The 24,314-nt window shown below is 48.9% G+C and overlaps 9 protein-coding genes across 9 annotated transcripts; 4 read left to right on the top strand and 5 right to left on the bottom strand.

The window, feature by feature from the left end:
- Positions 1-260: 260 nt before the first annotated feature.
- N7455_001206 (putative CorA family metal ion transporter) lies at positions 261-2,373 on the top strand (the record flags this gene model as incomplete). The annotated part of the gene is made up of 5 exons (XM_040951718.2): positions 261-1,896; positions 1,946-2,019; positions 2,067-2,119; positions 2,168-2,221; positions 2,280-2,373. The coding sequence occupies 5 exons, from the start codon at positions 261-263 to the stop codon at positions 2,371-2,373; spliced, it is 1,911 nt and encodes a 636-aa protein (XP_040818517.2).
- Positions 2,374-2,695: 322 nt separating this feature from the next.
- Positions 2,696-3,958, bottom strand: N7455_001205 (uncharacterized protein; the record flags this gene model as incomplete). Its single annotated transcript, XM_040951049.2, has 2 exons — positions 2,696-3,695; positions 3,789-3,958. 2 exons carry the CDS (start codon positions 3,956-3,958, stop codon positions 2,696-2,698), a joined length of 1,170 nt encoding a protein of 389 aa, XP_040817663.2.
- A 369-nt stretch (positions 3,959-4,327) lies between these two features.
- Positions 4,328-7,987, top strand: N7455_001204 (uncharacterized protein; the record flags this gene model as incomplete). Its single annotated transcript, XM_040951567.2, has 1 exon — positions 4,328-7,987. The coding sequence occupies one exon, from the start codon at positions 4,328-4,330 to the stop codon at positions 7,985-7,987; it is 3,660 nt and encodes a 1,219-aa protein (XP_040818471.2).
- Positions 7,988-8,343: 356 nt separating this feature from the next.
- N7455_001203 (uncharacterized protein) lies at positions 8,344-9,299 on the bottom strand (the record flags this gene model as incomplete). Its single annotated transcript, XM_040951629.2, has 3 exons — positions 8,344-8,489; positions 8,577-9,026; positions 9,146-9,299. The coding sequence occupies 3 exons, from the start codon at positions 9,297-9,299 to the stop codon at positions 8,344-8,346; spliced, it is 750 nt and encodes a 249-aa protein (XP_040818005.2).
- Positions 9,300-9,954: 655 nt separating this feature from the next.
- N7455_001202 (putative GTP binding protein (GTPBP1)) lies at positions 9,955-12,151 on the bottom strand. Its single transcript, XM_040951170.2, has 3 exons — positions 11,921-12,151; positions 10,339-11,863; positions 9,955-10,291 (listed from the first exon to the last, which is right to left on the bottom strand). The coding sequence occupies exons 1-3, from the start codon at positions 11,969-11,971 to the stop codon at positions 9,978-9,980; spliced, it is 1,890 nt and encodes a 629-aa protein (XP_040817700.2). The 5' UTR covers positions 11,972-12,151; the 3' UTR covers positions 9,955-9,977.
- A 377-nt stretch (positions 12,152-12,528) lies between these two features.
- Positions 12,529-13,021, bottom strand: N7455_001201 (U4/U6-U5 snRNP complex subunit LSM3; the record flags this gene model as incomplete). Its single annotated transcript, XM_040951466.2, has 4 exons — positions 12,529-12,563; positions 12,628-12,664; positions 12,731-12,823; positions 12,896-13,021. 4 exons carry the CDS (start codon positions 13,019-13,021, stop codon positions 12,529-12,531), a joined length of 291 nt encoding a protein of 96 aa, XP_040818158.1.
- An 854-nt stretch (positions 13,022-13,875) lies between these two features.
- On the top strand, positions 13,876-15,735 carry N7455_001200 (uncharacterized protein; the record flags this gene model as incomplete). Its single annotated transcript, XM_040951359.2, has 1 exon — positions 13,876-15,735. The coding sequence occupies one exon, from the start codon at positions 13,876-13,878 to the stop codon at positions 15,733-15,735; it is 1,860 nt and encodes a 619-aa protein (XP_040817833.2).
- Positions 15,736-16,122: 387 nt separating this feature from the next.
- On the bottom strand, positions 16,123-17,046 carry N7455_001199 (PIG-L family deacetylase; the record flags this gene model as incomplete). The annotated part of the gene is made up of 1 exon (XM_040951006.2): positions 16,123-17,046. The coding sequence occupies one exon, from the start codon at positions 17,044-17,046 to the stop codon at positions 16,123-16,125; it is 924 nt and encodes a 307-aa protein (XP_040818383.1).
- A 5,440-nt stretch (positions 17,047-22,486) lies between these two features.
- N7455_001198 (alpha-arrestin) lies at positions 22,487-24,112 on the top strand (the record flags this gene model as incomplete). Its single annotated transcript, XM_040950986.2, has 1 exon — positions 22,487-24,112. One exon carries the CDS (start codon positions 22,487-22,489, stop codon positions 24,110-24,112), a length of 1,626 nt encoding a protein of 541 aa, XP_040817902.2.
- Between the last annotated feature and the right edge of the window lie 202 nt (positions 24,113-24,314).

The following is a 24,314-nucleotide window of genomic DNA, read 5'->3' as shown; positions in this document are numbered from 1 at the left end:
GACGCGGCAGAAAAACGCCCCTTCGACGTCATTGTCCCCCACACCAGTTCGACATGTTCTCCCCTGAGGTTGTGGTGTCTCGATGAGACGTGCATCGATATATTCAAATATACTGGGCATACTTTCGCCAGGAATTGACTAAAATACCCCCTAGCCCAGGATTCATACCATTGAGGCGGAGCGCATTGAAGTTTGGAGCCGATGAAAACCCGTCATCCCACCGACGCAATTGGATGTGCGCATCTCTTTGAACCGTGAAGATGAGCGTACACTCGCTTGATTATGCGCAGCAGAGTGCCCCACGACCTGATATCGACATTGAGGCTGGTCGCGCGTCAATCAACTCCCAAGTCTCTCCAACAGGAAGAGAGAGGGAGGAAACTTCGTCTCCTGCCTTTACCACAGCAGCAGCACGAGTAAATTCCACCGAGACGACAAAACGCCGAGCCAGACGCAACACTGCCCGCTCATACCACCCCGAAGGATTCGCACAAGATCCCAATTGGCAGCCAGGAACCGAACCTGGCATTGACCCAACCAAGCCGCTACCGCCGTACACGTCAGAATGGGCGTCCAACATACCCGCGGATCTACACCGACGCTGCCAGATTACGGTGGTGGATTTCTCACAACATGACATGCGACAGTACGAGCTGGACAATGATACTCTGGAGCAATTTCTGGAACGGGAGAGAGAGCCCTGGGTACAATGCCGGTGGATCAATGTCAATGGGTTGAGCTGGGATGTAATCAAGATTCTTGGAAATCATAAGAGATTACATCGGCTTGCAATTGAGGATGTTGTTCATACCACTAACCGCACGAAAGCGGATTGGTACTCGGACCATGCCTTCGTTGTACTGACATTGCAAAAGCTGATGAAGATACAAGAAGAGGACTCCTCTGATTCGGAAGATGAGGAGGAAACTCCGGTCAGTCGATGGAAATCAAGGGACCGGAAAAGCTCTGTGGTCAGTGACAAGAGCTCAATTTCGTTGAAACGACCCACGAAGTGGAATGTTATCATGGCGGCATTGAAGGACATATTCCGATTCAACCCCCCCGGGAGACAGGAGCGCAAGGATAAGGCGACTTATGGATCGAGCGTTCGTCCTGGACTTGGACAATCTTCAAAACAGAACTCCCATTTTGGAAATGTTGGGACCGCCACAGAAACTACTGCCAGGAGTCTTCAGCGATATCGCGGCGGTCCGAATGAGGATCGAATTGAGTTCATGGAACGTCATGCTGCACTCGCTGCCAAAGGACTATGTGTCACTTTGGAACAAGTTTCGATCTTCCTACATGCCGATAATACTGTGACGTCCTTTTTCGAAACAAGCGCTGATGACATTGAGGCGCCAATTGTTAGGCGCCTCACGTCACCCGAGACTATCCTTCGACAGTCATGCGATGCCAGTATGCTTTTGCAGGCCATTCTCGATGCCGTGATTGATCTTGCGATTCCAGTCACGATGGCTTATCAAGACGCCATCGGAGACCTCGAATTGGAGGTCCTAACTGATCCAGACATTGAACAGTCAAAATCTTTGTATATCTTGACATCTGAGATTGCTGTTCTGCGGAACTCCATGCAGCCTATGGTGGCTGTGATTAATGCTCTCCGTGATCACCGGTCTGAGCCTGTCGGCATACCAGGCTTTGGCGTCCTGCGCAATCCCCTTAGCCCAGGTGGCGCAGAATCCGTTGAACCCCGCCCGCATGTCGGGACAACGCCAAATCTGAAGAGTATTGGAGGCACGGGTGTTACGATCAGCTCTATGTGCCATACATATTTAGGCGATGCCCTAGATCATTGCATTACCATTGTTGAGGGGTACGATCAGATGCGGCGTAACGCTGATAACATGATTGACCTTATTTTCAACACTATTGGTACGTTATTTGGCAACCCATGAAGAAACCAAACTAATACGCCGTGCAGGTGCCTACCAGAACGAAAGTATGAAGCAGCTTACTCTTGTGACTTGTCTTTATCTGCCGATGACATTCTTGACAGTATGTATGGCTTGAATCTATTAAAAGAACAGTTCTGACAGTTTTAGGGTTATTTCGGAATGAACTTCGAGCATTTTGGGGCGATCAACAACAATGAAGGGTATGTCTTTCGACCCTTTTCTTCTGGACTTGTTGCTAACTTGAGAAGATATTTCTGGAAGATTGCAGTTCCGTTCGTCTGCGCCACGATTTTCTTCCTGATGTAAGTTCTGATTCTGATACTCGTGTCCAAAACAACCGACACTAACCTACATCTTTAGGCGCGACAAAATCCAGCGCTACGCTGTCATGCTTGCTCAGCGACGTTTGATTGTTAGCTCGAGGAAGCAGAGACGAGAGAGGAAGCATAAATAGATCGTGAACGTTCTGCTGCTTACTGTTCCTATTATTGTACCAAGACGTTGGTGCGTCCAGCTGTTTTAGCTTGGGCTTTTTCATTATTTGTATACATTTTGTTGCCTGCAGACCTAGGCAGGTCTTGTATTAATACCTTTCACTTGAACACTATTTTAATATCATTTGTTGATAGTATGACTCTTGGAATTATTGTAGGCTTATTTCACTGTTCAACTGTGTGTAGTGACGATTGTTTTTATATTCCTAATGTACAAAGAAGTCATCAACGGTCTTAATCCTGAAGTATATTAGACACATATTATACACAGCCTGCAGGCCGTCACTCCAGAGACTTCCGCCGATAAGCCGAGTAGGCTTTCCACGGGAGTCTCCAGTCTGACCGAAGCAACTCCGGGCTGAAAACATCGAAGTCTTGCTTCTCAAGGCGATCCAACCACATGCGTGTGCCGACGGCTGGCAGGAAAACACCAAATGCCCGGTTGACCTCATCGAGAGGTGACTCGCCGCTCCGAGCACCAGGGGAAACATCATATTCATGGCCCTCTTCACCCTCATGCTCAAAGTCATGACCGACATCCTCTCCAGCGCGGAGGTTGCTCAACATCTGCTGCACGGTAATCAAATGATCACTTGCCCGCGTGGCAACAGTGAAAACTGCATCCCGGAGACCCTCGGCTTGGGCTCCATACCGGAGGACATCCTCTTCCCTAACACCAGCCTGTGCCATAACATCCAGAGGTAACATCACAGCTCCCTGCTTCGCACCCCCTCCTATCGCGGAACCCGCACCAGGAGGTGCTTGAGCGGACGGCGCAGGGAACGCAACAAACGGCAGTCCACGCAACACAGCCGCAATGCCCACTGCCTTTCCGATATGAGACGCAACATGGTCTGCCGTTACCGAAGCCATGGGCAATGCAGACAAAGTGAGGTACATGAGCGTCGAGTATGTATTCTCAGCGTAGGACTCAAGCGCGGCGATATTTGGGTATGGGTCGTTTGTTAGGGTTTGCTCCCGCGAATTAATTATACGGGTCAACCAGCCCTTGCTTATGTGCGCGCGGCCCTGCGTGCGCTCGTGGAGTTCGGAAATGGCGGATGCAAGCAAGATTGCGACGGGTTCTTTTGGTGGCGTGCCGGCAAGGATCTTCTTTACCGAGTCGCGCCAGAATTGGAGTCGCATTAGTCCGATTGTGGGGGAGGAGGTTGTGTCGGGGATCATGGAGAGGGAGACGTTTAATGCGCGCAGCGCAATATAGAAGGATTGCGCATGTCGTGGGATGAAGGTGCTCAATGTGTAGGAAGGGCGGTCATATTTTCTTTGGAAAGAGTGCTATGTTAGCTTTCGGACTTTTTTTCCCATCGTTGCAGCTTCAATGGGCTTGGAGGACCACGGGAACGGTGTTTCATACGAGAGAAGAGCAACACAGTATTTGTGAGCGCCTTGGACTTCTTCCGCGGTAATAGGTGCGGCGATAGATTGTGTCCGGCTGAAGTGTCGTTTTTGCGATTGGAAGCTTCGTAGATGGAATCGACAGGCGCTACTTGCCTGGCATGGCCGAGCTGTGCCGAGAAAAGACATGTTTAATGTGAAGTTGACAAGCTCTGGGGAAAAGATTCGATGTAATCAGAGCAAAGGCATTGGCCGGCCAATCTTTGTCAGCGATGCCCTAGGCATCTTCCAGGTGAACTCGTTGGAAATGAAAAAGAAATTTATTAAAAAATTATAGAAAATTGGATTAAATAGGAGCAAATAGGATTAAACTAGAGAAATTAAATAAACTCGAAGAATAAGGGTTCAAATGTCTTGAAAAGTGCAGATATCAAAATCCAATTTCCATCATTTTCCCTTCAGGGCTGACGTCGATCCGCCTGACCGCGCGTTTCTCGGCGCGTCTCCCCGAACTCAACTTTTTTCATCTTCATCACAAAGCTCAATGGTGCAGCCAATATGAGCGAGGATGTAGAGCAGCGCCCAGCAAAGAGGCAGCGTTTCTTCACTGACAACCCAACCTCACCTTTACCCACCAAACCCCGTGATACAGACGCGTCCCTGCCTCATTTCCCGGAACATGAAGAGTATCGAACAGATCATGGCGCTACACTCGAAATTCCGTCACTCAACAGCATTCCAAAAAGCTCTGCTAGTTTGGAAAACGAAACAGGTCAACAGCATACACGAGACCCAACGACGGAAAGCCTAGAGTTACCCATTGCGGACGCTACTCCTACTGCCTCTCCACACGAGAACGGAGTAGACCAACAAATAGAGGAGGAAGTGACTATCAATACCACAACAAGCACACCCGCAGATGGCTTTGATGTCGACCTTTTCACCAGTATCGTGGGCGAGCAACTACCTGCCGATTCAATCACAACCATTCAATCAGCTGCTTCCAATAATCTCGAGCGAGCTGTTAACATATACTTTGATGGATCATGGAAGAAGCCCGTGCGGATAAATAGCAGCGTGCCGTCCAGAAACCGGAACCCTGCCCTTCGGGTACAGCCTAGCCCCGAAACGCCAGTGGAAAGCGAATCGGTCCTGCGAAACCAGCCATCGGTAAGGTATGTTGGAGCATTTGGGGTGGGAGGATGGGCAACGAGAAGTGGTTGGGGATTTCTGAAGCATGGGGACCCCGTCAACATTGAACGCGCACGCTCACAGCCAACGATGAAACGTGGCCGAGGAGGCAAAGCATTTGTCAATCACAAAAGTGATGTTCTGACTCGATTCACGAATACCGCGGGACAAGAAATCGGAAGGCTGCCACATGAGACCGCTGAATGGGTTTCTACACTGATTGATCAGAAGATATGTCGGTTTGAAGGAGTCTGTGTGTTTGTACCTGACAAGGTGCGAGTCAACGATACCATATATTTACAACTCCGGGTCTATTTGCGAAAGGAAGCTTTCCAAAGCGGCGCGCTCGCTGCTTTGAACACCGATGACAACAGGTCCACTGGGCTGTTTGAGGAGAAAGAGAGCACCGAAGAGAAGAATCTGCGACTACGCCAAGTCGGTCTAGTGAAATTATTTCATGAAATTAATCTTCATCCTACCTCGACCAATCCGACTACCGAAAAGCACAAAAGAGATGGCATTTTGCGTGCCGCGGAAATTGCCGAGCAGTATGACAGCACGAAGAAGGAAAACAAACCGAAGTCAAACAAGGATTCCAACGACTCCTCAGGCGAAGACGACAGCGAAGAACTGGAAAAAGATCAGCTCGACACCCTGTATCAAAAGGCACAATCATTTGATTTCAACATGCCAGCGGCAGATCCAGCACCTACCTTCACTCTTGACCTGCGCAAGTACCAGCAACAAGCCCTTCATTGGATGCTGTCAAAAGAAAAAGACTCAAAGCAAACTCGAGAGAAGTCCATGCATCCATTGTGGGAGGAATACACTTGGCCCAGAAAGGATGTTGACGATAAAGATCTACCACAAGTTAAAAACATAGACCATTTCTATGTCAACCCGTATTCGGGAGACCTCAGTGTGGACTTTCCTGCTCAAGAGCAACACTGCCGAGGCGGAATCTTGGCCGATGAAATGGGTCTGGGCAAAACTATCGAGATGCTCAGTCTGGTCCATTCTCACAGAGTCGAGCCTGATCCACAAGTTTCGAATGGTCTCAGCTCAGTGAATGACCTTGCTAGGATGCCGAACTCTTCCGGGGTGGTGCCGGCGCCGTATACCACTCTAGTCGTTGCACCGACCTCTCTAATTTCTCAATGGGAAAGCGAGGCACTCAAAGCCGGGACAATGAGAGTTCTTGTTTACTATGGGTCGGATAAGGCTGTCAACTTGAGGGAATTATGCTGCGAATCCAAATATGCAACAGCTCCACAGGTGATTGTCACCAGTTACGGTGTGGTATTGTCGGAATTCCGCCAGCTCGCTCTCCAGTCTGCTCTAGGACCCAGTGCAAACGGGGGTCTATTCTCTGTGGAATTCTTCCGAGTAATTCTTGACGAGGCCCATGTGATCAAGAACCGCCGTTCCAAGTCCGCTAAATCATGCTATGAGTTAAAAGCAGCCCATCGGTGGGCGCTGACTGGCACGCCCATTGTCAATCGCCTTGAGGATCTCTTCAGTCTGGTGCGTTTCCTAAAGGTTGAGCCATGGAGCAATTTCTCCTTCTGGAAGACGTTTATCACTGTGCCCTTTGAATCCAAAGAATATGTGCGCGCCCTGAACGTCGTGCAAAGTGTACTGGAACCTCTTGTTCTTCGACGGACCAAATCGATGAAAACCCCAGAGGGCGAGCCATTGGTCCCCTTGCCCAAAAAGACAGTTACCATTGAAGAAGTGGAGCTAACGAAGCAAGAACGAGAAATTTATGACTGCATATATACCCGAGCGAAACGAACTTACAACGACAATGTCGTAGCTGGAACACTGTTGCAATCTTACAGCACAATCTTTGCTCAAATTCTTCGTCTTCGCCAGACCTGCTGCCACCCTATAATGACACGCAACAAAGCCATCGTTGCGGAAGAAGAGAGCGCGGCGGTAGCAGCTGATGCAACCAATGAATTTAAAGACGATATGGATCTTCAAGAATTGATCAACCAATTCACGACAGAAAATGAGAACGCCAACTCTCAAGATACCTCCGGGACGATGGTTAAGTTCACTACCCATGCTCTTCGGCAGATCCAAACCGAGTCCAGCGGCGAGTGCCCTATCTGTTGTGAGGAGCCTATGATCGATCCTGCAGTAACAGCTTGCTGGCACAGTGCATGTAAGAAATGCCTCGAAGACTTCTTGCAACACCAAATGAACAAGGGCGTCGAAGCACGGTGCTTCAACTGCCGTGCTCCAGTGGATGCAAAGAACACCTTCGAAGTAGTACGGCATCCGTCCTCGAATTCAGTTTCCTTCGGAGACGACACTGTCAGCAGCACACCAACAACCAGCTCACAACCTGCCCCACGAATCTCCCTCCGTCGCATATACCCCCTCTCTCCTTCCGCCCACACTTCAGCCAAGATCCACGCCCTTATTAATCACCTCGGGCGCATCCCTGCAAATACCAAATCCGTTGTCTTCTCCCAATTTACCTCCTTCCTGGACCTAATCGGCCCACAACTCTCCCGAGTCGGAATCTCGCATCTCCGTCTGGATGGCTCAATGCCCCAGAAGGCCCGTGCCGCTGTTCTGGCCGAGTTCACAAAAGCAGAGAGCTTTACCGACGATGACATTGTCGACCTGGAAGATGATACCCTAGGGGGAAGCGGGCCTGCAAAGACTAGCTCTCCCTCGCCCTCAGCACCAGCCCCTACAGTCCTCCTCATCTCCCTACGTGCCGGCGGTGTAGGCCTCAACCTAACAACCGCGAGTAATGTCTTCGTAATGGATCCATGGTGGAGTTTCGCAATCGAAGCGCAAGCCATCGACCGCGTCCATCGAATGGGCCAGACACGCGATGTCAATGTTACGCGGTTCGTGGTCAAGGATTCCATAGAAGGCCGCATGCTACGCGTGCAAGAGCGTAAAATGAACATTGCTGGCTCACTTGGGTTGAAGATTGGCGGCGATGATGGTGATGCTGATAAGGGGAAGGACAGACTGGAAGAGTTGAAAATGTTGTTCGAGTAATTCTTCGGATGGCTTAAGGTTGCTTGCTTCTGTTTACACTTGGAATGCCCTGCTCCGACTTGTGTGTGGGTGTGGTCAAATGCAAAATACCATGAAGTTCCAAATTGTAATCTCATTTACTTTGGAACTTTCCATCAACTTTGGAACTTTCCATCAACTTTTACATGAAAGCACGGTTTGGATAATTCAAGAATTGGATATTAATACACTTCAGAAATAGGCATGTCAAATAAGGCATAATACAGACATTAGATCTCGAAATTTCAAAAAAAAAAGTCAAACCACAAGTCAAGACATCGGAGGCTTCATCACAAACACAATTCCTCTTAGATCCAATTTAAACAAAGACACTGCCTTTATTTGCTCGAATGATGAATATGCTTCTTGACAGTCTCCTTCACCTTCGACATAGCACCCTGCTTCCCACTACCAGGAGAAGAAGACTCAGACTTGTTGCTCAAAGGCGACTCGTTGCTCTTCTCGCCAGATTCACTTGAAGAACCTGTAACAAAAAAAGGTCAGCATCGACCAAAACCAATACCGTCAAGGATATACGGCGGGGAGCTAAGGTAAGAAGAGGGAAACATACTCTTCTCAATATAATCCTCCTTACCCGCGGGCTTCTTTCCTCTATAATCCTTCTCAAAGTCCTCAGCAGGCCTCGGCGCAGGACCCTGCGGGCCCATGAGCGCCTCCTTGCTCACTTCCTGAGAATGCGCTGGGCGGGGAGCGTCACTGCCCTCACCACCTTCGGCCTGCGAAGTACTGCGCTGTTCTTGGTTGGAGCTGGAGTCGTTGTCGTCTTTGCTTCCGCTGGACTCTGTAGAGCCGCTGGAGATGGGCTTGTTTCCTTTGCTTTCGCCGGCTTCCGTAGGGTCGCCGGAGACGGACAGAGCCGGGGTCACGCTGGTACAGGCGCTGATGGAGGTTGGGGCGTGGGGAGTGGTGATGCTAGTAACATCGGTTTCTTGGGGCTTGTTGTTTATGATGGGATGCTGGGGTGCGGTGTTCGCATTTGACTGGATTGCACCGGGTTGCTCTGCGGTGTGAAATGTTAGTTATATTGGACGATTATGGTGTTTTTGGAACTTGTAGATAGCATTGTGGCAATCTAGGAATTGAGGGTTGTATATAAACATATGTTTAAGTTGTACATACCATCGCGGTTGCCGGCATCATAGGGATCTGTGGCACGTCCTCTGCCTTGGACGCCGGAGATGGGCTCTTCGCCGTGCTGTTGGGCTTGGGGTGAGTTGTCATCGCCCCAGATAACAGTCGACGCAGCGTTGACGTATTTGTTGACAGTCTCCATGGTTGTATCGTTGTGATATACTTCAAATGTTTGAAGGTAGAAGTCTGGTATAGAGGATAATAGGACGGTAGAGGAAGTGTATCGGGTAAAGGAGAATGATAATAGTAATGTGAGGAAATTTGCTGGTTTGTATATGACTCGAAATGGATATAACAAAATACTAAGTGGCAAGTGGATTGAATTCTTGGAAGCTCTGTGCCGGCAGGTCAAGCTTTAAGAACCCACAGATTGAGAGCCCGTGTTCAATACGTCAGTGGTGATGGGTCACGGTGGCTTGCACATGGATCATCCCTAGTCTTTCGTAAGACCTCATTTGATTCCACTGAATAGTCAATGGCTTGCGAATGAGAGTCCAGTGATATAAATTGGATAGTCGAGGAGCGGCGATCGTCTGGGCCTATGTCATAGGGTGACGTCATGTTATATCTATCACGTGTCATCATAGTACAGCAAGGCGTAATAGCAACAAGGTAGATCCATGCAAACGTACGGAGTAATAAGAGAGCTACTGTAATGTAATCAGCTCGTGTTATTTAATTGCCCGATCTATTAACATAACAAACATAAACACAGTCCGGAGAAAAATGACCCGATGTCTAACGCTTAGCAAGAAGGAGAATAAACTTGAAGGAACAAAGAAAGAAGAGCAAAGAAACTCCGTCGAAAGTAAAAACAAATTTAGTCATGAGGTATCGTAGGTGTAGGGGTAGAAGCTCCCTCCTTTAGGTTTGGGTTCAAAGGTTGCGCTGGGTCATAACCGATGCTCTTAACAATTCCTAGTCCTTTCGTCTTGCCCTCACGGAAGAGGACACGGTCCCCGGGGGCTAAGAATTCAGGACGCTGTACGAATCTGAACGCAACTAACGCTCGATCTCCGGTACGGATGAAAGGGCGGTCGATATCAATGACCGAGCATGTCTGACTGACTGCCCCAACATGAAGCATAGCCTGGTATTTAGGCTTGATGGTAGTTGCATGAGAAAGAATTAGGACTATTTTCATTAGCATGTGGTCAATAAATCCCCAATGACCAACTTACCCTCCGCGACGAATTCCCGATACACCTTTGGAGGCTCCTCCATCTTCTTCAACACTACCATACCCTTGCGCACTTCCTTCCGGCGGACGCGCTTCAGGGCGAAAGATCCAGATTGACCGGCAAAGCAAGCATTCACCTGGATACGCTTGCGTTCAATGGACTTGATGACTGTGGTGGTAAACTGGCCAAGCGAGTCTGGTCCCACTATGACCGAGTCTCCGGCATGAATGACACCGGACTTGACCACACCTGAGACAACTGTACCCACGTGAGGAACGGAGAAGGTGTCGTTGATCAGGAATTCGAAGGCTCCCGCAGCGTCATATTGACCGCGGTGGGGAAGGATGTTTAGGAAGGTCCGGACTAGGTCGAGGTTCTCTCCTGTGACATTAGACACTTGGAAGATAGGACATATTCGCTGGCTGACGAATTGCGTGGCCGTGTTAATGGTCTCCTCCATATCCTTGACGAAGATTGGAATCTTGCGCGCGCCAGGCGATTTGAGAATCTTGGTCAGCTGGGATAAAGTCTCCTGCAGAATATGGGGCGGGCAAATGTCAATCTTGGTGACAATGACCATGACAGGCACATTGAGGGCCAAAGCAATACCCAGATGCTCCTTGCTCATTCCAATCAGACCGTTGTTGGCAGCGACCATCAGCAAACAGTAGTTGGGGCTGCTGCTCAGCATACCGAAAACTGTGGTGCGCAGATACCGCTCGTGACCTGCCAGGTCGGAGAAGGAGATGACCTTGGCAGAGCGATTGACGATGTCTTCCCAGGAGAACTTCCGGCCCTGGCCCTGCGTATTGCCAACTATTTCACCTCGGCTGTCGAAGCCCATGATCTCCAACCCGACGGAGCTGGTACGCCCGCTTTCGATCTCATGCTTGTGGCGGAACAGATTTACTCGCGCACGACCACGTCCATCGTCAAGACCACCTTTCACCAGCACCCCCAGCGTAGTGCTCTTTCCAGCATCGACATTCCCCACTACGGCAATCCGGAGCTCCGCCATCTCCTCGATATTATCAATATGGTGACGCACAAGGACCTTACCCCAAGCGCCCTGTACCCGGTCATTGGTGACAGGCGATTCTTCGGGGCCTCCAACGTTGTAGGCCAGTAATACTCGGCAGTGGGCGGGGATGGTCTCGGCTGCTTCGCGCAGACGCTGCAGCGCTATCTTCCATTGATCGTGATCGAAGCCCATGGATTCACCACCATCCTCCAATCCGAGATCGAAGATAGTTTCCCCATGGCCTTCATCAATGCGCGTTTGTAATGTCGCAGCTAGTACTTGCAGGCTGTCTTCGATGGCATCGCTTGTACCGAGAAGGAGCTCCTTAAGCTTGGCTGGTTGAGGGGCATCGGACAGCCCTAGTTGGTCAAGAATGTCGAGTTCTGCGTGGTCCTCAAGATCGCGCGACACGCTGGCGGTAGAATATTCGCTGTCGCTAGGTGCGACTTGCCTGGAGCGGTGGGCTTGCTGTTTGTCGGCATACTCGGCGAATTCACTGAGGGCCTACATTGAAGATCATGTAAGATGAGGAACTTTCACATCTTCCCTGGAAATACATACGACTTCACCTCGTTTTCGCTCCTCGTGGCTTAGTTTCCTGGTTGCAGGCATAGTTTGGAAATGGTAAGTTCAACCGTGTCGACTGCTCGCTGTGCCGCCTTTTTGGGGTAGTGACGTTATTGGTCGGTAGATCGGATCGCCGTTATTGTTGGCGGATGTGAAGATGTATTCGAGTGATCATAGTTTTCTTTTGCTCAATGAACAAAAGATATAGGGATACTCGAGATATGTAAATATTTGAAAAAGTGTTCCGAGAGTACATGGTAGGGGGACATGGGGGAGCTTTATCGATAAGTTGGAGTCAGTTGAGTCATCGACCATACCACCCAGCTATACCAGCCACCGTTGACCAGTGACTCAATATAAATTCTACTAGGAAGAATGTCGAATCATAAGGAATACTGTGACTAACAATTGCACAGCCTTGTTTAGGCTCACAAGGCTATATCCAACTATATCCAACGGGACTAGTTTGGATGATCATAAACCAATTTCCATGGTATCGTTACCTATCTATGTTGACTGCATTTTGTGGTATCTCGTGTCCTTCCTAGTATTGTTCCCGTCGCCAGACGCCTTTCTCTCTATCAAGGGGCATATTAAGCCCATCATGCCTGGGGGGAGATCAAGACGACGGAGTCTCCTAGACAGGAATCAGCAACCCTCTCCAGATATTCCAAAAATGTTCCCTGATTTCTTCGACTCACCTCGCACGAAAAGCATCTCTTCTTGTTTCTTGATTGTCTGTATCCGAGAACCTAGATTAGCCCGTGTCCCGTGTAAACTTCCCAGATTCATATGATCCCATACCCGCAAAGTTTCCTCTTCGTTCTCATCCTCTTCCACCACATAGATTGTCTCCTCCACATCGCCGAGAACTAGGTTGCAGTGACTGTCGTAGGCCTGTAAACACATATCAGAGTCAGTAGGTATCCTGAAGATTGCCAGATGGGGGGGGGGGGGGGGGTAGCTCACATGAAGGCGGCCCTTGAGTTCACGGTCACCGCGCAGCTTCACGAAGACGGTCTCATCGAGGGAGAGGCGAACGAGATCCAGGGGCTCTGAGACGGATGGACCGCCGGTATCTTCAGTGTCGGCCATGATAGAAGGATGATTGGATTGGGTTAAGTGCAGGTCCACACACACGCAGAATCAACGAGCTTTGGCTGATGCCTAATAGGGTTTAGCGTATTGCTTGGCAAGAAGTGGGATGAGTCAGCAGATTACCCCGGGTTTTCGAGTTTCGCGCGGATCCACTTGGGAAATCTTGACAGGTATGTAGTGGAGCAATGGAATATCTACATATACACGTAAAGTATAAGTTAGTATAAGTTATCAACCACATATTATAACCATAAAATCAAGTAATCGTAAATAGCCTCGCCTAATTCATTGTGCAGGTCCTGTGCTGACTTGGTTTGAAGCACAACCTGCATGAAAGTACCCTGTCAAAAGATCTGGGGTCGAAGTGCACTTCCCCTCATCTATGCCCCTGGTGGTTTTGTGCTCTTTATTTTCTTTCTGATTCTTGAAGAACACTGATTCCTTACTACACTTTCCCTATGCGAAGGTTCTCACTTACCGAGAAGTTCGCTTCTCGCTGGGGTATCTCGTCTCATCCTACAGACAGCATCGGCAAACGCAGACAGTTTCCCCCACATCATCATCTCGGTTGCCTTAGGCAGGTACCTTGCGTCGCGGCCTCTACAAATACAACGACCTGGAATATTTCTGCACATAGAACGCGACAAACTCACTATCGCAATTCCATACGGCAATTGACTACATCAAGTCAACGATCGAACAGCGGACTCGATGTTCCACGTCCTGCGACTTTCAAAAGGCAAATCCAAGTACCTCGACCGGAATGGAGCTCACCCGAAGAGGAGGCCCGATATAAAGCGTACTTCTTCCGAGTTATTGAGAACGGACAACCGAACCAAGTGAGGGAAGTCATGGCCGATCCACGGTCGGCAGAGCTAGTTGGATCACTCCCACCGACCGTGTTTATCGAAGCCCTGCATCTCCTGTCTCCGGCTCATTTCATCATACCCTACCGAGATCTTCACCATACGCTGCACTGGTGGGGAGTGTTAATGCTAGGGCTCAAACCCTTGGAAGCGGTGTTCGACGACTTTACGAGGGACTTGCTCACGATCATTCAATACAGAGCCGTGGCTGGACATCCACCTCAGCTAGCGGAGTACACTCACCTCTTCGACTGTGCTCAGGCGATGGGAAATGGCCCCTTAATCAATGCCCTCTGGGATGGGATGTATGCCAACAATGTTACTCCCGACACAGTGTGCTATAATCACTATATGTCAGCATTGGTCTGGAACCACTGCTACATCGGAGAAGAATCATACAATACTCGCATCATCCCTCACAGCTACAAAAAGCGGCGCATGGTAGATCCGAATCCTGGATACCGTGGCTACGCAACGGCGTGGAACAGTGTTAAAGGAACTGTACTGGACATATTCAGTCAAATGAGCCAGAACGGGCTTGCTGGAGATGTGCAGACGTACATCAACGTTCTCCTCGCATCAGCCCGAGTTGGCGACATGGAAGCTACCAAGAATACCCTCAAGATGGTATGGAACGTCGATGTTGATGCCATCTTAGCTGAACCGGATGACTCGAGGTTGCCACCGGTTACGCCCTATGATACTTGGTCTGGTCTGTATCCAAATGAACAGCTTCTTTTCGCCGTGGCCCATGCCTTTGGCACCAACAACGACATCTACGCCGCCATGAGAACAGTCGACTTCATGGCTTCCTCGTACAACATCACCATTTCGGGCAAGGTCTGGTCCGAGTTGTTTGAACGGACGTTCACTCTCTCCAAAGTACACAAGCGTAGACAGGCAGAAGATGGACGAAAAGGCCAAGTCTCAAGAGACATGGTCCGCGACATGTTTCAGATATTGACGACGGAGCCATACAATGTTCCTGCTACTCTGCAAATGTACCGATACATGACCCAAACCAACAAAATGGACCGCAATCTGGAGGCTTGCAAAACAGACATGCGTAAAGCATATGAAGTCTTGAGCCAAACGAGGGCAAAAAGGAAGGAAGCGAGAGACGCCGTTATGCAAGCTATGCAACCAGTCCTGGACAGCAAAGTACGGAAACCAATCCAGCACCAACGATGGAATGGAGACCTGTCACCATTACAATGTCCCCTGCTCGCCGAAGCCATCAATGCGTACGACCTCCTCCGGCTCGAAGTCTTTCAGCAGATTTATCAAATGCAACGCATGGCCTATTCAATGATCATCACCGATGAGTGGAGTGACATATCGTCCAAAGCGTGGGAGCTCCAGGAACGGCCCAGGCTGTTGGAAGAATGGAAAGACTTTCTGCCAGAGCGTAATAGGTATGAATATAGACACGGGGAGGTTGGAACCATTGATTTCCAAGGCGAGACGAAGTGCAACAGCCGCTACATGAGCCAGCATGGCCGCATTCATGCACGGCGGATACCAGATGCGTCGGAACTGTTCGATCCGGTTGAGCCCAAGGTCCTTGATGATAAGAAATTCTGGGAACTCTTGCTCCATGAATACCCCCAGCTGGACCGGTCCATGTCGCCGCTCAATCGCATCTACTCCTTCCAGGTCAGGCACACCCAAGAATTAAGGAAAAAGCTCAAAAAGCTGAAGACGTGGGTTGATTACCCAGAAGAGCATCCTTTGTCGCAAGAGAATAATCCTTCTGGTGGGTTTTATGGTCGCATTCATGCGCTGGGCTTTGATGCTAAACCCCAGAATTCTATCTTCTGGCGGGATAGCAATCCTTGGTGTTGATCAACGGGTTTTTTTTTGTATCGTTTGAAACATTTGTGCTTGCCATTGATCAACCATGATATCCATTTATATAATTTAATGAACAGTACGATTTTCTCGTCCGTCTTTTTTCTTTATAGACTCTTTCCGTGCTTAAAGGCATGTATGTCCATTATGAAGCCCCTCGAGTAGATGAGCTTTGTAAGCTGAATAGTAGAGATGAGTATACAAGGAGGCACATAGGCCTTGAGAAATCATATACAGACATGAAGCGTGAGATATCAACGCAAGCAAAGGCCGATCAGCCAAAATGATACAAGATCTGAGCAAAAATAGAACAGATCTGAAAGTAGCCCTCCATCCAGGACATAGCAGTTCCAAAACAGGAACAAGGAAAGGACTAGTCACCTAAACCTTCTCCCGCTGCAAGTCATTGACAGTCATATATCTCCCAATAGTGATCCACCCCCAGCGGAACCAAACCATCTGACTCTTATGGCAGTTGACCATAGCAGACATCGCAGTCAACCACTCATTTATCGAGCTAACAAACAGCAGCCGCATAGGACCAGCCGCAGCCCCGGCCTCCTTCTTCCTCGACCCCGTCAACCCAGCAACGAGGTTACTCCACACACCAAGGAACATGGATACCGGCGCATCAAGCACACCCGCATACTTTCGGAACACCGACGTCGTGGTGAGAGTATACAGCGTGACAGGAGAAGTAAAACCCGCCTTATCCTTCATCAGCGCGCGGACGAAGTTCACAGCGCCGTAGTACAACGAGCGGTGATTAGGATGATTACTGATGCCATGCTTATCAAAGGTAATGATGACATCGATAGTCGCGGTGGGAGCCTTATTACGATCGACACGCTTTCCAGGCAGCTTCTGCAACGCAGCCATTTCCGGCGCGAAAGCCGAGGCCAGCAACGACGAGATCTGGTCCTCGTTCCAGTCCTTGTCCATTCCATCCGGGAAGCGGTTTGTGTCGTCGACGATAAAGACGTCCGATTCGCTGCGCAGCCCGAGCTGCTTTGCGGATTTCTGGAGCTCTTGTTTGCGTGTCTCGCCTAGGCCGTCTGCGTCGCCGCTGCTGAGACAGAGGATCTTTAGGTGGTTGCCGAGCTCGGGGTTTGTGAGGGATAGTACGGTTGGCGCGAAGAACATGGCTTCGTCGTCTGGGTGTGCGATTAGGAGGCAGATGCGCTTGTTTTCGAGGCGTGGGAAGGACCGGGTGAAGGGTGAGGAGGAGGTTGAGGAGAAGGTCCAGAATATGAAGACTGCGGTTATGGCTACCGCTAATGCGGTCCAGTTGAATGAGGTCGACATTGTGGTGTTCGATTGGGGTGGTTTGCGGGTTTGCGAGAGTTGTCCGAAGGTTTCGTGGGGTTCCACGCCTCGTGGTTCCGTTTCTCCGTGTTCCGAGTAGGATCGAGGATCGACCTGGGGTGGGGGATATGGGTTGTGTTGCTCGATTAGATTATTTCTGGGGCTGTGGTAATTGGGCCGAGGCCGGTGCAATGCGGTGCTCAATTGTTACGTGGTGGAATTGTTTATCAGGTGGATCAGAGTAGACCAAACTCAAGACATGTGTATGGCGGGGAAATGCGAATCATCCCACTCGTGTTGATGCAGGGGTCAGCTACTTTTGGGGAGAAGTAACAGCCAATGCCATGGTGATACTGGAGCAATCCAAAAAAGAACACGGTGGCTTGAGCTCCTATCCGGAATAGGAGAAGCTCAAGTGATTCCAATGACGATCCATCTCCGGATGAGTCACGTGTCTGATTGATCGCGATGCTCACATTCTCTCATTTCGATAAAACGATAAAATGGAGCTCGAAATAGAATGAGCTCGAAATAGAATAAAATCCATATGATGTCCATATGACGTTATTCGAATTATTGTGTACATTGACTTGTCGAGAGTTATGGATCCGCTGTTTGTGGCGATCCAGTTGAGGTCAAGTTGGTTATTTTATACATCCATGGATAGTCATTTTGTGGGATTTAAGCCATATCGAGCATGTATTCTATTTCTAGTTTGTATCTACAAGAGCTCGTATATGTTTCATGCAATGCATAATACATAATACATAATACATAAAGTCAACTTTTGCCTAAGTAGGCAGTTCCGAAAAGAAGAAAAGGTATAGTTCACCCCAGTGTATAGCTCTTAAATCTTAGCTCCCAAAGAGACATCATAGGCAGAAGTATCAGAAAACAAGCCAATCGGAGAAAAGAATATGTTAGACGATGAACCCATGAAAATTAACCCACATTTTATTCAATCGAGAAGTATTTATTTTCCTCTCACTCAACCGTTATTTACCGGGCTTTGGGCACCGCAGGTTTGCACCTCCATTTTCCTTCGGGCTGTAATCTATAGACCAACACAAACATACTCCCTTTGAGACTAGCCTAGGATGGCCAAGTGATGATAGCTTGTAAGGTGATGGGATTGATAGAGATCCCAAGCTAGAAGACAAGGAAGAGTGTAGTTGTGGCCCTAGCCCTAAGGCATCACAAAATTGTAGGTTAGTTTACTAACCAACCTATAACTAGATTACGTTGTAGATCAATGGAGGGTCGTTGCTAGGTAACGCCTCTTATATGCCTCATTGGGAAATGTCAAGGATGAGACTAATTCCCTCTGCACTTTCATCTTGCTTGAGACGTGGACTTTGGTAATAATTTAGACCATTCTACTTTATCAGCTCTGTGGTATTTTCTTCTTTGCAACCAGCATATCTCCTTAGACCTGGATGAATGAGTCACTGCCCAGATAAACAGTCTGCGGAAGCTCCTCGCTCTTCATCTTAATTCACTTCCCATTAATAAGAATGTAATGCCTGATGAAAGGCGAATAGATTGTGGAGAAAACCTCAGAGATGCCCGGGTATCTAACAACCCTAGAAGCTACTGTCTGCTTGTTCTCCATACCAAGATCTGATAAGACTTAAGATGCTGATATAAAAAGTCTTATTTAGAGTCTATTCCCGAGTGACACAAGGCTAAAACTAACAAAGATTAAGTATAGGAGCTACTTTTCTCTCTCTCTCTCTCTCTCTCTCTCTCTCTCTCTCTCTCTTCTAGACACGCTTGCAAGATTCGTGTTACATCGCTTTGGCCAGCCAACTACGGAGTACAAAACCAACGCAACACGTATTCCTTGATTTTGATAGACGAGTCTGGCCCAAACCAATACACGAATCCTTTCCACACCGCCAGCCAAATCGAAACCATTTCATCAAACCGGCTCACGGGCCGGTCTCATAACGATCGTCTCATTGCCAAGCTAATGGTTAGCTAATTTTTACCCCAATGGACGGCCGTCTCCGACACATAACCTAGAAAAAGTCGAAACTACGGTTTCCGCCCCATCCAGGGTGGAGTGGATTCCACGCTATAGTATATTCTTTACTTAAGCCAAGATAGGGGGAAAAAACACTCAGAGCAGAGTGTGAACCAGGGACGAGAGTTAGTATAGCGGGCCGTGGGTGGTGAGGCTAAAGATCACGTTGCGACGGGCCGAGTATAAAGTTCCGAGTGGATGACCGACAGAAATTTTCTGCTTTCCCGCGCTTAAGCGGCCCCCCCGACCATTCTCCGTGCGGAACTAGTTTTTTTTTTTTTTAAAAAAAAAATTATTGTTTGAAATTCAGTTAGTTTTACTAGTTTTGCGCTTTAAAATGGCGCCATTTATAGAGCGTTTATAAAAAGATGTGGGAAAAATGGAAGTAATTTCCCTTGGGGTTACACGATGTACATCACATCGGCTGAGGTACCTAGGTACATATATCACCTCCAAAAGTTGTGATTATGACGAGATGGCGTTATTCTCACATGGCATATGGCTTAATGAGCGGAGCACGTTTCTCCACGATGTACTTTGTACTTTTCCTTACGGAGTATAATCGAAGGAGTTAAATTCGGCAAGTAATCAAATGTCAAATCAAAACAATAAAAAAAACCAAAAAAAAAGAGGCGGATCGAAGAGCGGCGGAAACAGATCGGAGGGGCAATCCGAGATCGCCCCGAAAGAGGAAGTTCGCCTGAGACGCTTGCCGATGTCCCATTTAGCAACAATTATTGGTTAGTCCTTCCGACGAGCCACCGGCGGACGACAGCCACTGAGTTGTGATCGTGACTCCGAGCTGTTGATCCAACATATTAACCATAATGATCCTAGCCTTGAAACTGGTATACCTCTTGTAGTCAGTCCGTGGAGAGGGAGAAATAAAGAAGACAGTGTGGGTCTACTTTCTATAATCTGTTAAAAGGGAATAGGCTCTACATATCACGCCTTCGTAGTATTTATTACCTAGATCAGGATAATTTTGCGCCATATAAGATCGATCTACTCCGTACTTCAAGAGCGCACATCATTAAATCTGAGATGCACCAACAGCTGACGTGCCCGGGATTGCAAGAAGAAAGCGGAATTGCATCACCGCATCCGCGTTCCCAAGCCCGATACGGAGTACAACTACAACACATGCCATGGCGTGATCAAATCCCTCAGCTCACTCTAGAGCTCCGAGGAAACATCTACGGCTCCATAATGCCGTGCTGCCGGAGTGGGTGAGTCAGGAAATCCTGACCGGACGCACGACCCTAAACAAGCCGCAATTCTTCAAGCTCCCTGCATGCACCCAACGTGTCTGTGCTGTAGCTCCAGTACCTGGACACCCTGCGCGCGAGGCCGATGCTTATAGGTGAGGATGAGCGGTTAACTGCTGATGATGCTATTGTTGTTAGGTAATTAGTGTGCGCGGCGAGGATGGTGATTCGTCAGGGGGCGGACCTTGGGAGCACGGAGCATATCTTGACAGTTGAAGGGCTAGAACCTTTTGTTTTAGATGTTGATCATTGTACATCGTACTTTATATGGTATATTTTGATATGCTTCACTTCTGATCTCTTTTTTTCTTCGTTTTCTCAAGGGGGTTCACAGGTCTCGCAATTGCGCAGGCCTGTGCCCCGCAAAATGCAAGCCTTGCAGTGCGGGGTAGAGGCGTATAGCAGAGATGAGCGCCGTGTCCTTGAAAAGGGCAATGCGTACCCCCTCTAAGCGTAAGACTCCTATAGTCCACTTTTATAGATCAGACGACTGATCTTCTATTTAGGCGGTCAACGAAAAAAAAAAAAGAAAAGAAAAATTTTCCGGGTGGAGCTCCGCGAAGGGGTCCTTTTTCATCGCGTTTTGTTGTCCCAATGCGGAAAGGTGGATTTTATTTAGGGGGGACGCTAGTCGAAGATCCTCTGGAAGAGTTGATGGCCAGTATGGTAATGGCTCGGTATGGTATGGTTTGTCATTTACTCAAGTCTGGACAACTCCACTGTGCCGGTCTATTACTGTCATTCTACGCCATCATGCCACGTGATGGCTTTGTCTAACCTTGGATACTTCCTAAACTGTATACATAGCTTTATAATAGTGGAAGGAATATTAATAGACAGCTGATGAATCAATGTTTCAAGAAATTTGAAGAGCAATAATGAAACCAAACGATATGCCTGCAGGTCGTCGTGGCACTTCCAAGGTCAAGATACTAGGAGTCAAAGACACACCTCGGGCACATCTCCGTGTATGCCATATAGGGCTATGAAGTGCTTGATAATCTAAAACCGGGGTATCTTCCAAGGTTCCCTATAACAAAGGTACGGGCGATCTTGTCATTGGTCACATTGGCTATATAGCTAGGTTTCAAGGCTGTCGATTGAACCCCGTGGGCAAACCCCCGGGGGCCACATGCTAAGCAAAGTCCAATGCCATCTGTATAGGTACCAAGCCGAGTATGCCATCGCAAAGCTATCCGACCGGTTTAGCCGAACCGGTACATACCTAGGTACATCGTAGGTACGTGAGTCATTGCGCACGGTCGTATTGCGCTAAGGCTGGAAGCCAACAGTGGCATCATGTGCTCCCATCGACTGCCCTGATAAGGTCTAGCCTGGGATTTACTGATGGTTCCTTCGTGATCCAAGCATGATGCCGACACTATTATTTGAGATGTGGGGTAGAAGCCGACAAGTCAGGCGATGGCAAACCCTGAGAGATATGTACGGAGTACTTTGTAGTTTATCTTGTTTAACATATATTCCAACCTTGGAAGTACTTCGTATATTCGTTGTCAATCCAACAGAAAGTTCGGGTTCTGTCTGGGCACCAGACCCCCACTACCCGACATTGTAAGATGAGATGATGCCATGTTTGAATGAGGCCATGGGTAGAATTGCGACTTGGCGGAATAGGATGATCTCAGAATAACAAACAAATTCCATCAAATTATAGGACCTTGGAGGGGTAAGATCACGAATGCAGTGTCTTTTTGGGTGTCATTACAATGTATCTGTATTGTCAGACCCCACTATGACGCTGTGTCACGCCCCACCTGCTAATTTTCTTTTTCTTTTTTTCTTTTTTTTTTTTCTAATTGAATGCGCCGGTACCTGGCAAGTGGAAACAGCAAAGGAAAAAAAAAAAAAAAAAAAAAAATTCAATTTTTATGGTTTCATTTTTTAGTTTTCCACGGGTTCAGTGAATTAGCACATGATTGTTCTTGCCATTCAAAAGCGGCGGGTTGCGCACTTAACGTTGAATTTCTTCTGTAGATCATCTTCCCCTACATACTTCCAGGGACTCATATTATGTGTTGGATTGCTTCATCGACTTCTCAATTATTTCACCACCGTACTGCCTCTTGAACATACGAAGTCTATCACACCCTCTAATTGAGCGTCTACAGTATAATTGACAGCCAAAATGCCGGGCCGTCTAATTCCCAACCTGATTCGGAACGCTAGTTCACTACACTCCTCCGTCACCTCGACTCCTAATCACTCGAACTCCTCCTCAACCGTCTCCGTCAATGAGATTCCCGGACATGCGAAGAAGCCAACCCACAAGTCAGAGCGCGCACGATCCCCCGAACGCCGTCTATCCTTCTCCATGGATCACTTGATCCACCCTCTTCGGGACCATAGCAAAGAGAAGCGCCGCAGTTTAGGACGCGCAGGACGTTCCAAGGAGCGCTCCAGCCATGAGGCGCACCCGCCAGCGGCGAAGTTGGATGTCCTGATTGAGTCACCGCCACTGGTCTGCTACGGCCCACCTACCAGCTCTACTGGCGCGCTGTTCTCTGGACGCTTGCGCATCGCAGTCTCTGAGTTGACTGGCGGAGTTATCTTGAGCCAGTTTGATGTGCGCCTCGTTTCCAAGACAAGCACCAAGAAGCCTGTCTCGAACCACTGCTCCAACTGCGCCACTCGCACCGAAGAGTTGACCCAGTGGAACTTTATCACCGAGGACCTTCACCTCAATGGCGGCGACCACGACTTCCCCTTCAGCTACTTGTTCCCCGGTCACCTTCCTGCTTCTTGCAATGGCGTGTTGGGTCAGATCGAATACTTCCTGCTGGCGCATGCGCGCAGCGTCACTGGAGAGGAATATAGCCTCAAGTTGCCTTTGGACATCAAACGTTCTCTGCTTCCCGGGCCAGACAAGTCCTCCATCCGCATATTTCCTCCAACGAACCTCACTGGCCGCATTGTGCTACCCTCCGTCATTTACCCTATCGGGCATTTCCCTGTCGAGATGACCCTGAGCGGCGTGGTCGACAAGGGCGAAAAGACCCAGACCCGCTGGCGTCTACGAAAGATGATGTGGCGCATTGAGGAGCAGCAGAAGATTGTGTCCACTGCATGCCAGAAGCACGCTCACAAGATTGGCGGCGAGGGCAAAGGTGTTATGCACCAGGAGACTCGCGTCATCGGACACAATGAGGAGAAGAGCGGCTGGAAGACCGACTTTGACACCGCTGGTGGTGAGATCACCATGCAGTTCGATGCGAACATCAACCCGGCTGCCAACGCCGTCTGCGACATGGAGGCTCCTGGTGGTCTTGAGGTTAAGCACAACCTCGTCATTGAACTTATCGTGGCCGAGGAGTTCTGCCCCAATGGCAACACCCGCTTAATTACTCCAACTGGTGCCGCGCGCGTGCTTCGCATGCAGTTCCATCTCCACGTCACTCAGCGTGGTGGTCTTGGCATCAGCTGGGACGAGGAGATGCCTCCAATCTACGAGGACGTTCCCGCCAGCCCTCCCTGTTACACCAAGCCCGATGGTGCCCACAGCTTCATTGAGGACTACAGCGGTTCTCTCCTCCCTGACTACGAAGACCTGGAGCGCATAGACTCCTTGCGATTGGACAGCAGTTCTACTCACTCTTCCACCCTCTCTTCCAATCGGTCTACTCACGGCTCTACGCATGGCCGCTTGCCGCGCTTTACCACTGACGATCTCGTCACTGGGGAGTCGCCTGCTGCCTCGCCTATTCCCTCGCGCGGCCCTTCTCGCGCTCCTTCAATTGACTCCTCCCGCGAATAAGATATCAAAAAACCCAACATGTTTAATGAGCTATGTTGATTATCGTTCTCCATTACGACTTAACGATTCCCACGATCAAACAAAAAATTACCCAGTCACAACCCCACGCCTTTTCACGGTCTACCATAATTTTTTATTCCCTTTTCATTCTTCATGGATTTGATCCGGTTCACTTATCACGGCCCCGTCTCAATGAAGGGGC

Source organism: Penicillium solitum, assembly GCF_028829755.1.
Source record: "Penicillium solitum strain IBT 25940 chromosome Unknown utg000001l_segment0_segment0, whole genome shotgun sequence".
In the NCBI taxonomy this organism is placed as follows: domain Eukaryota; kingdom Fungi; phylum Ascomycota; class Eurotiomycetes; order Eurotiales; family Aspergillaceae; genus Penicillium; species Penicillium solitum.
This window is presented reverse-complemented; position numbering and strand designations above follow the sequence as displayed.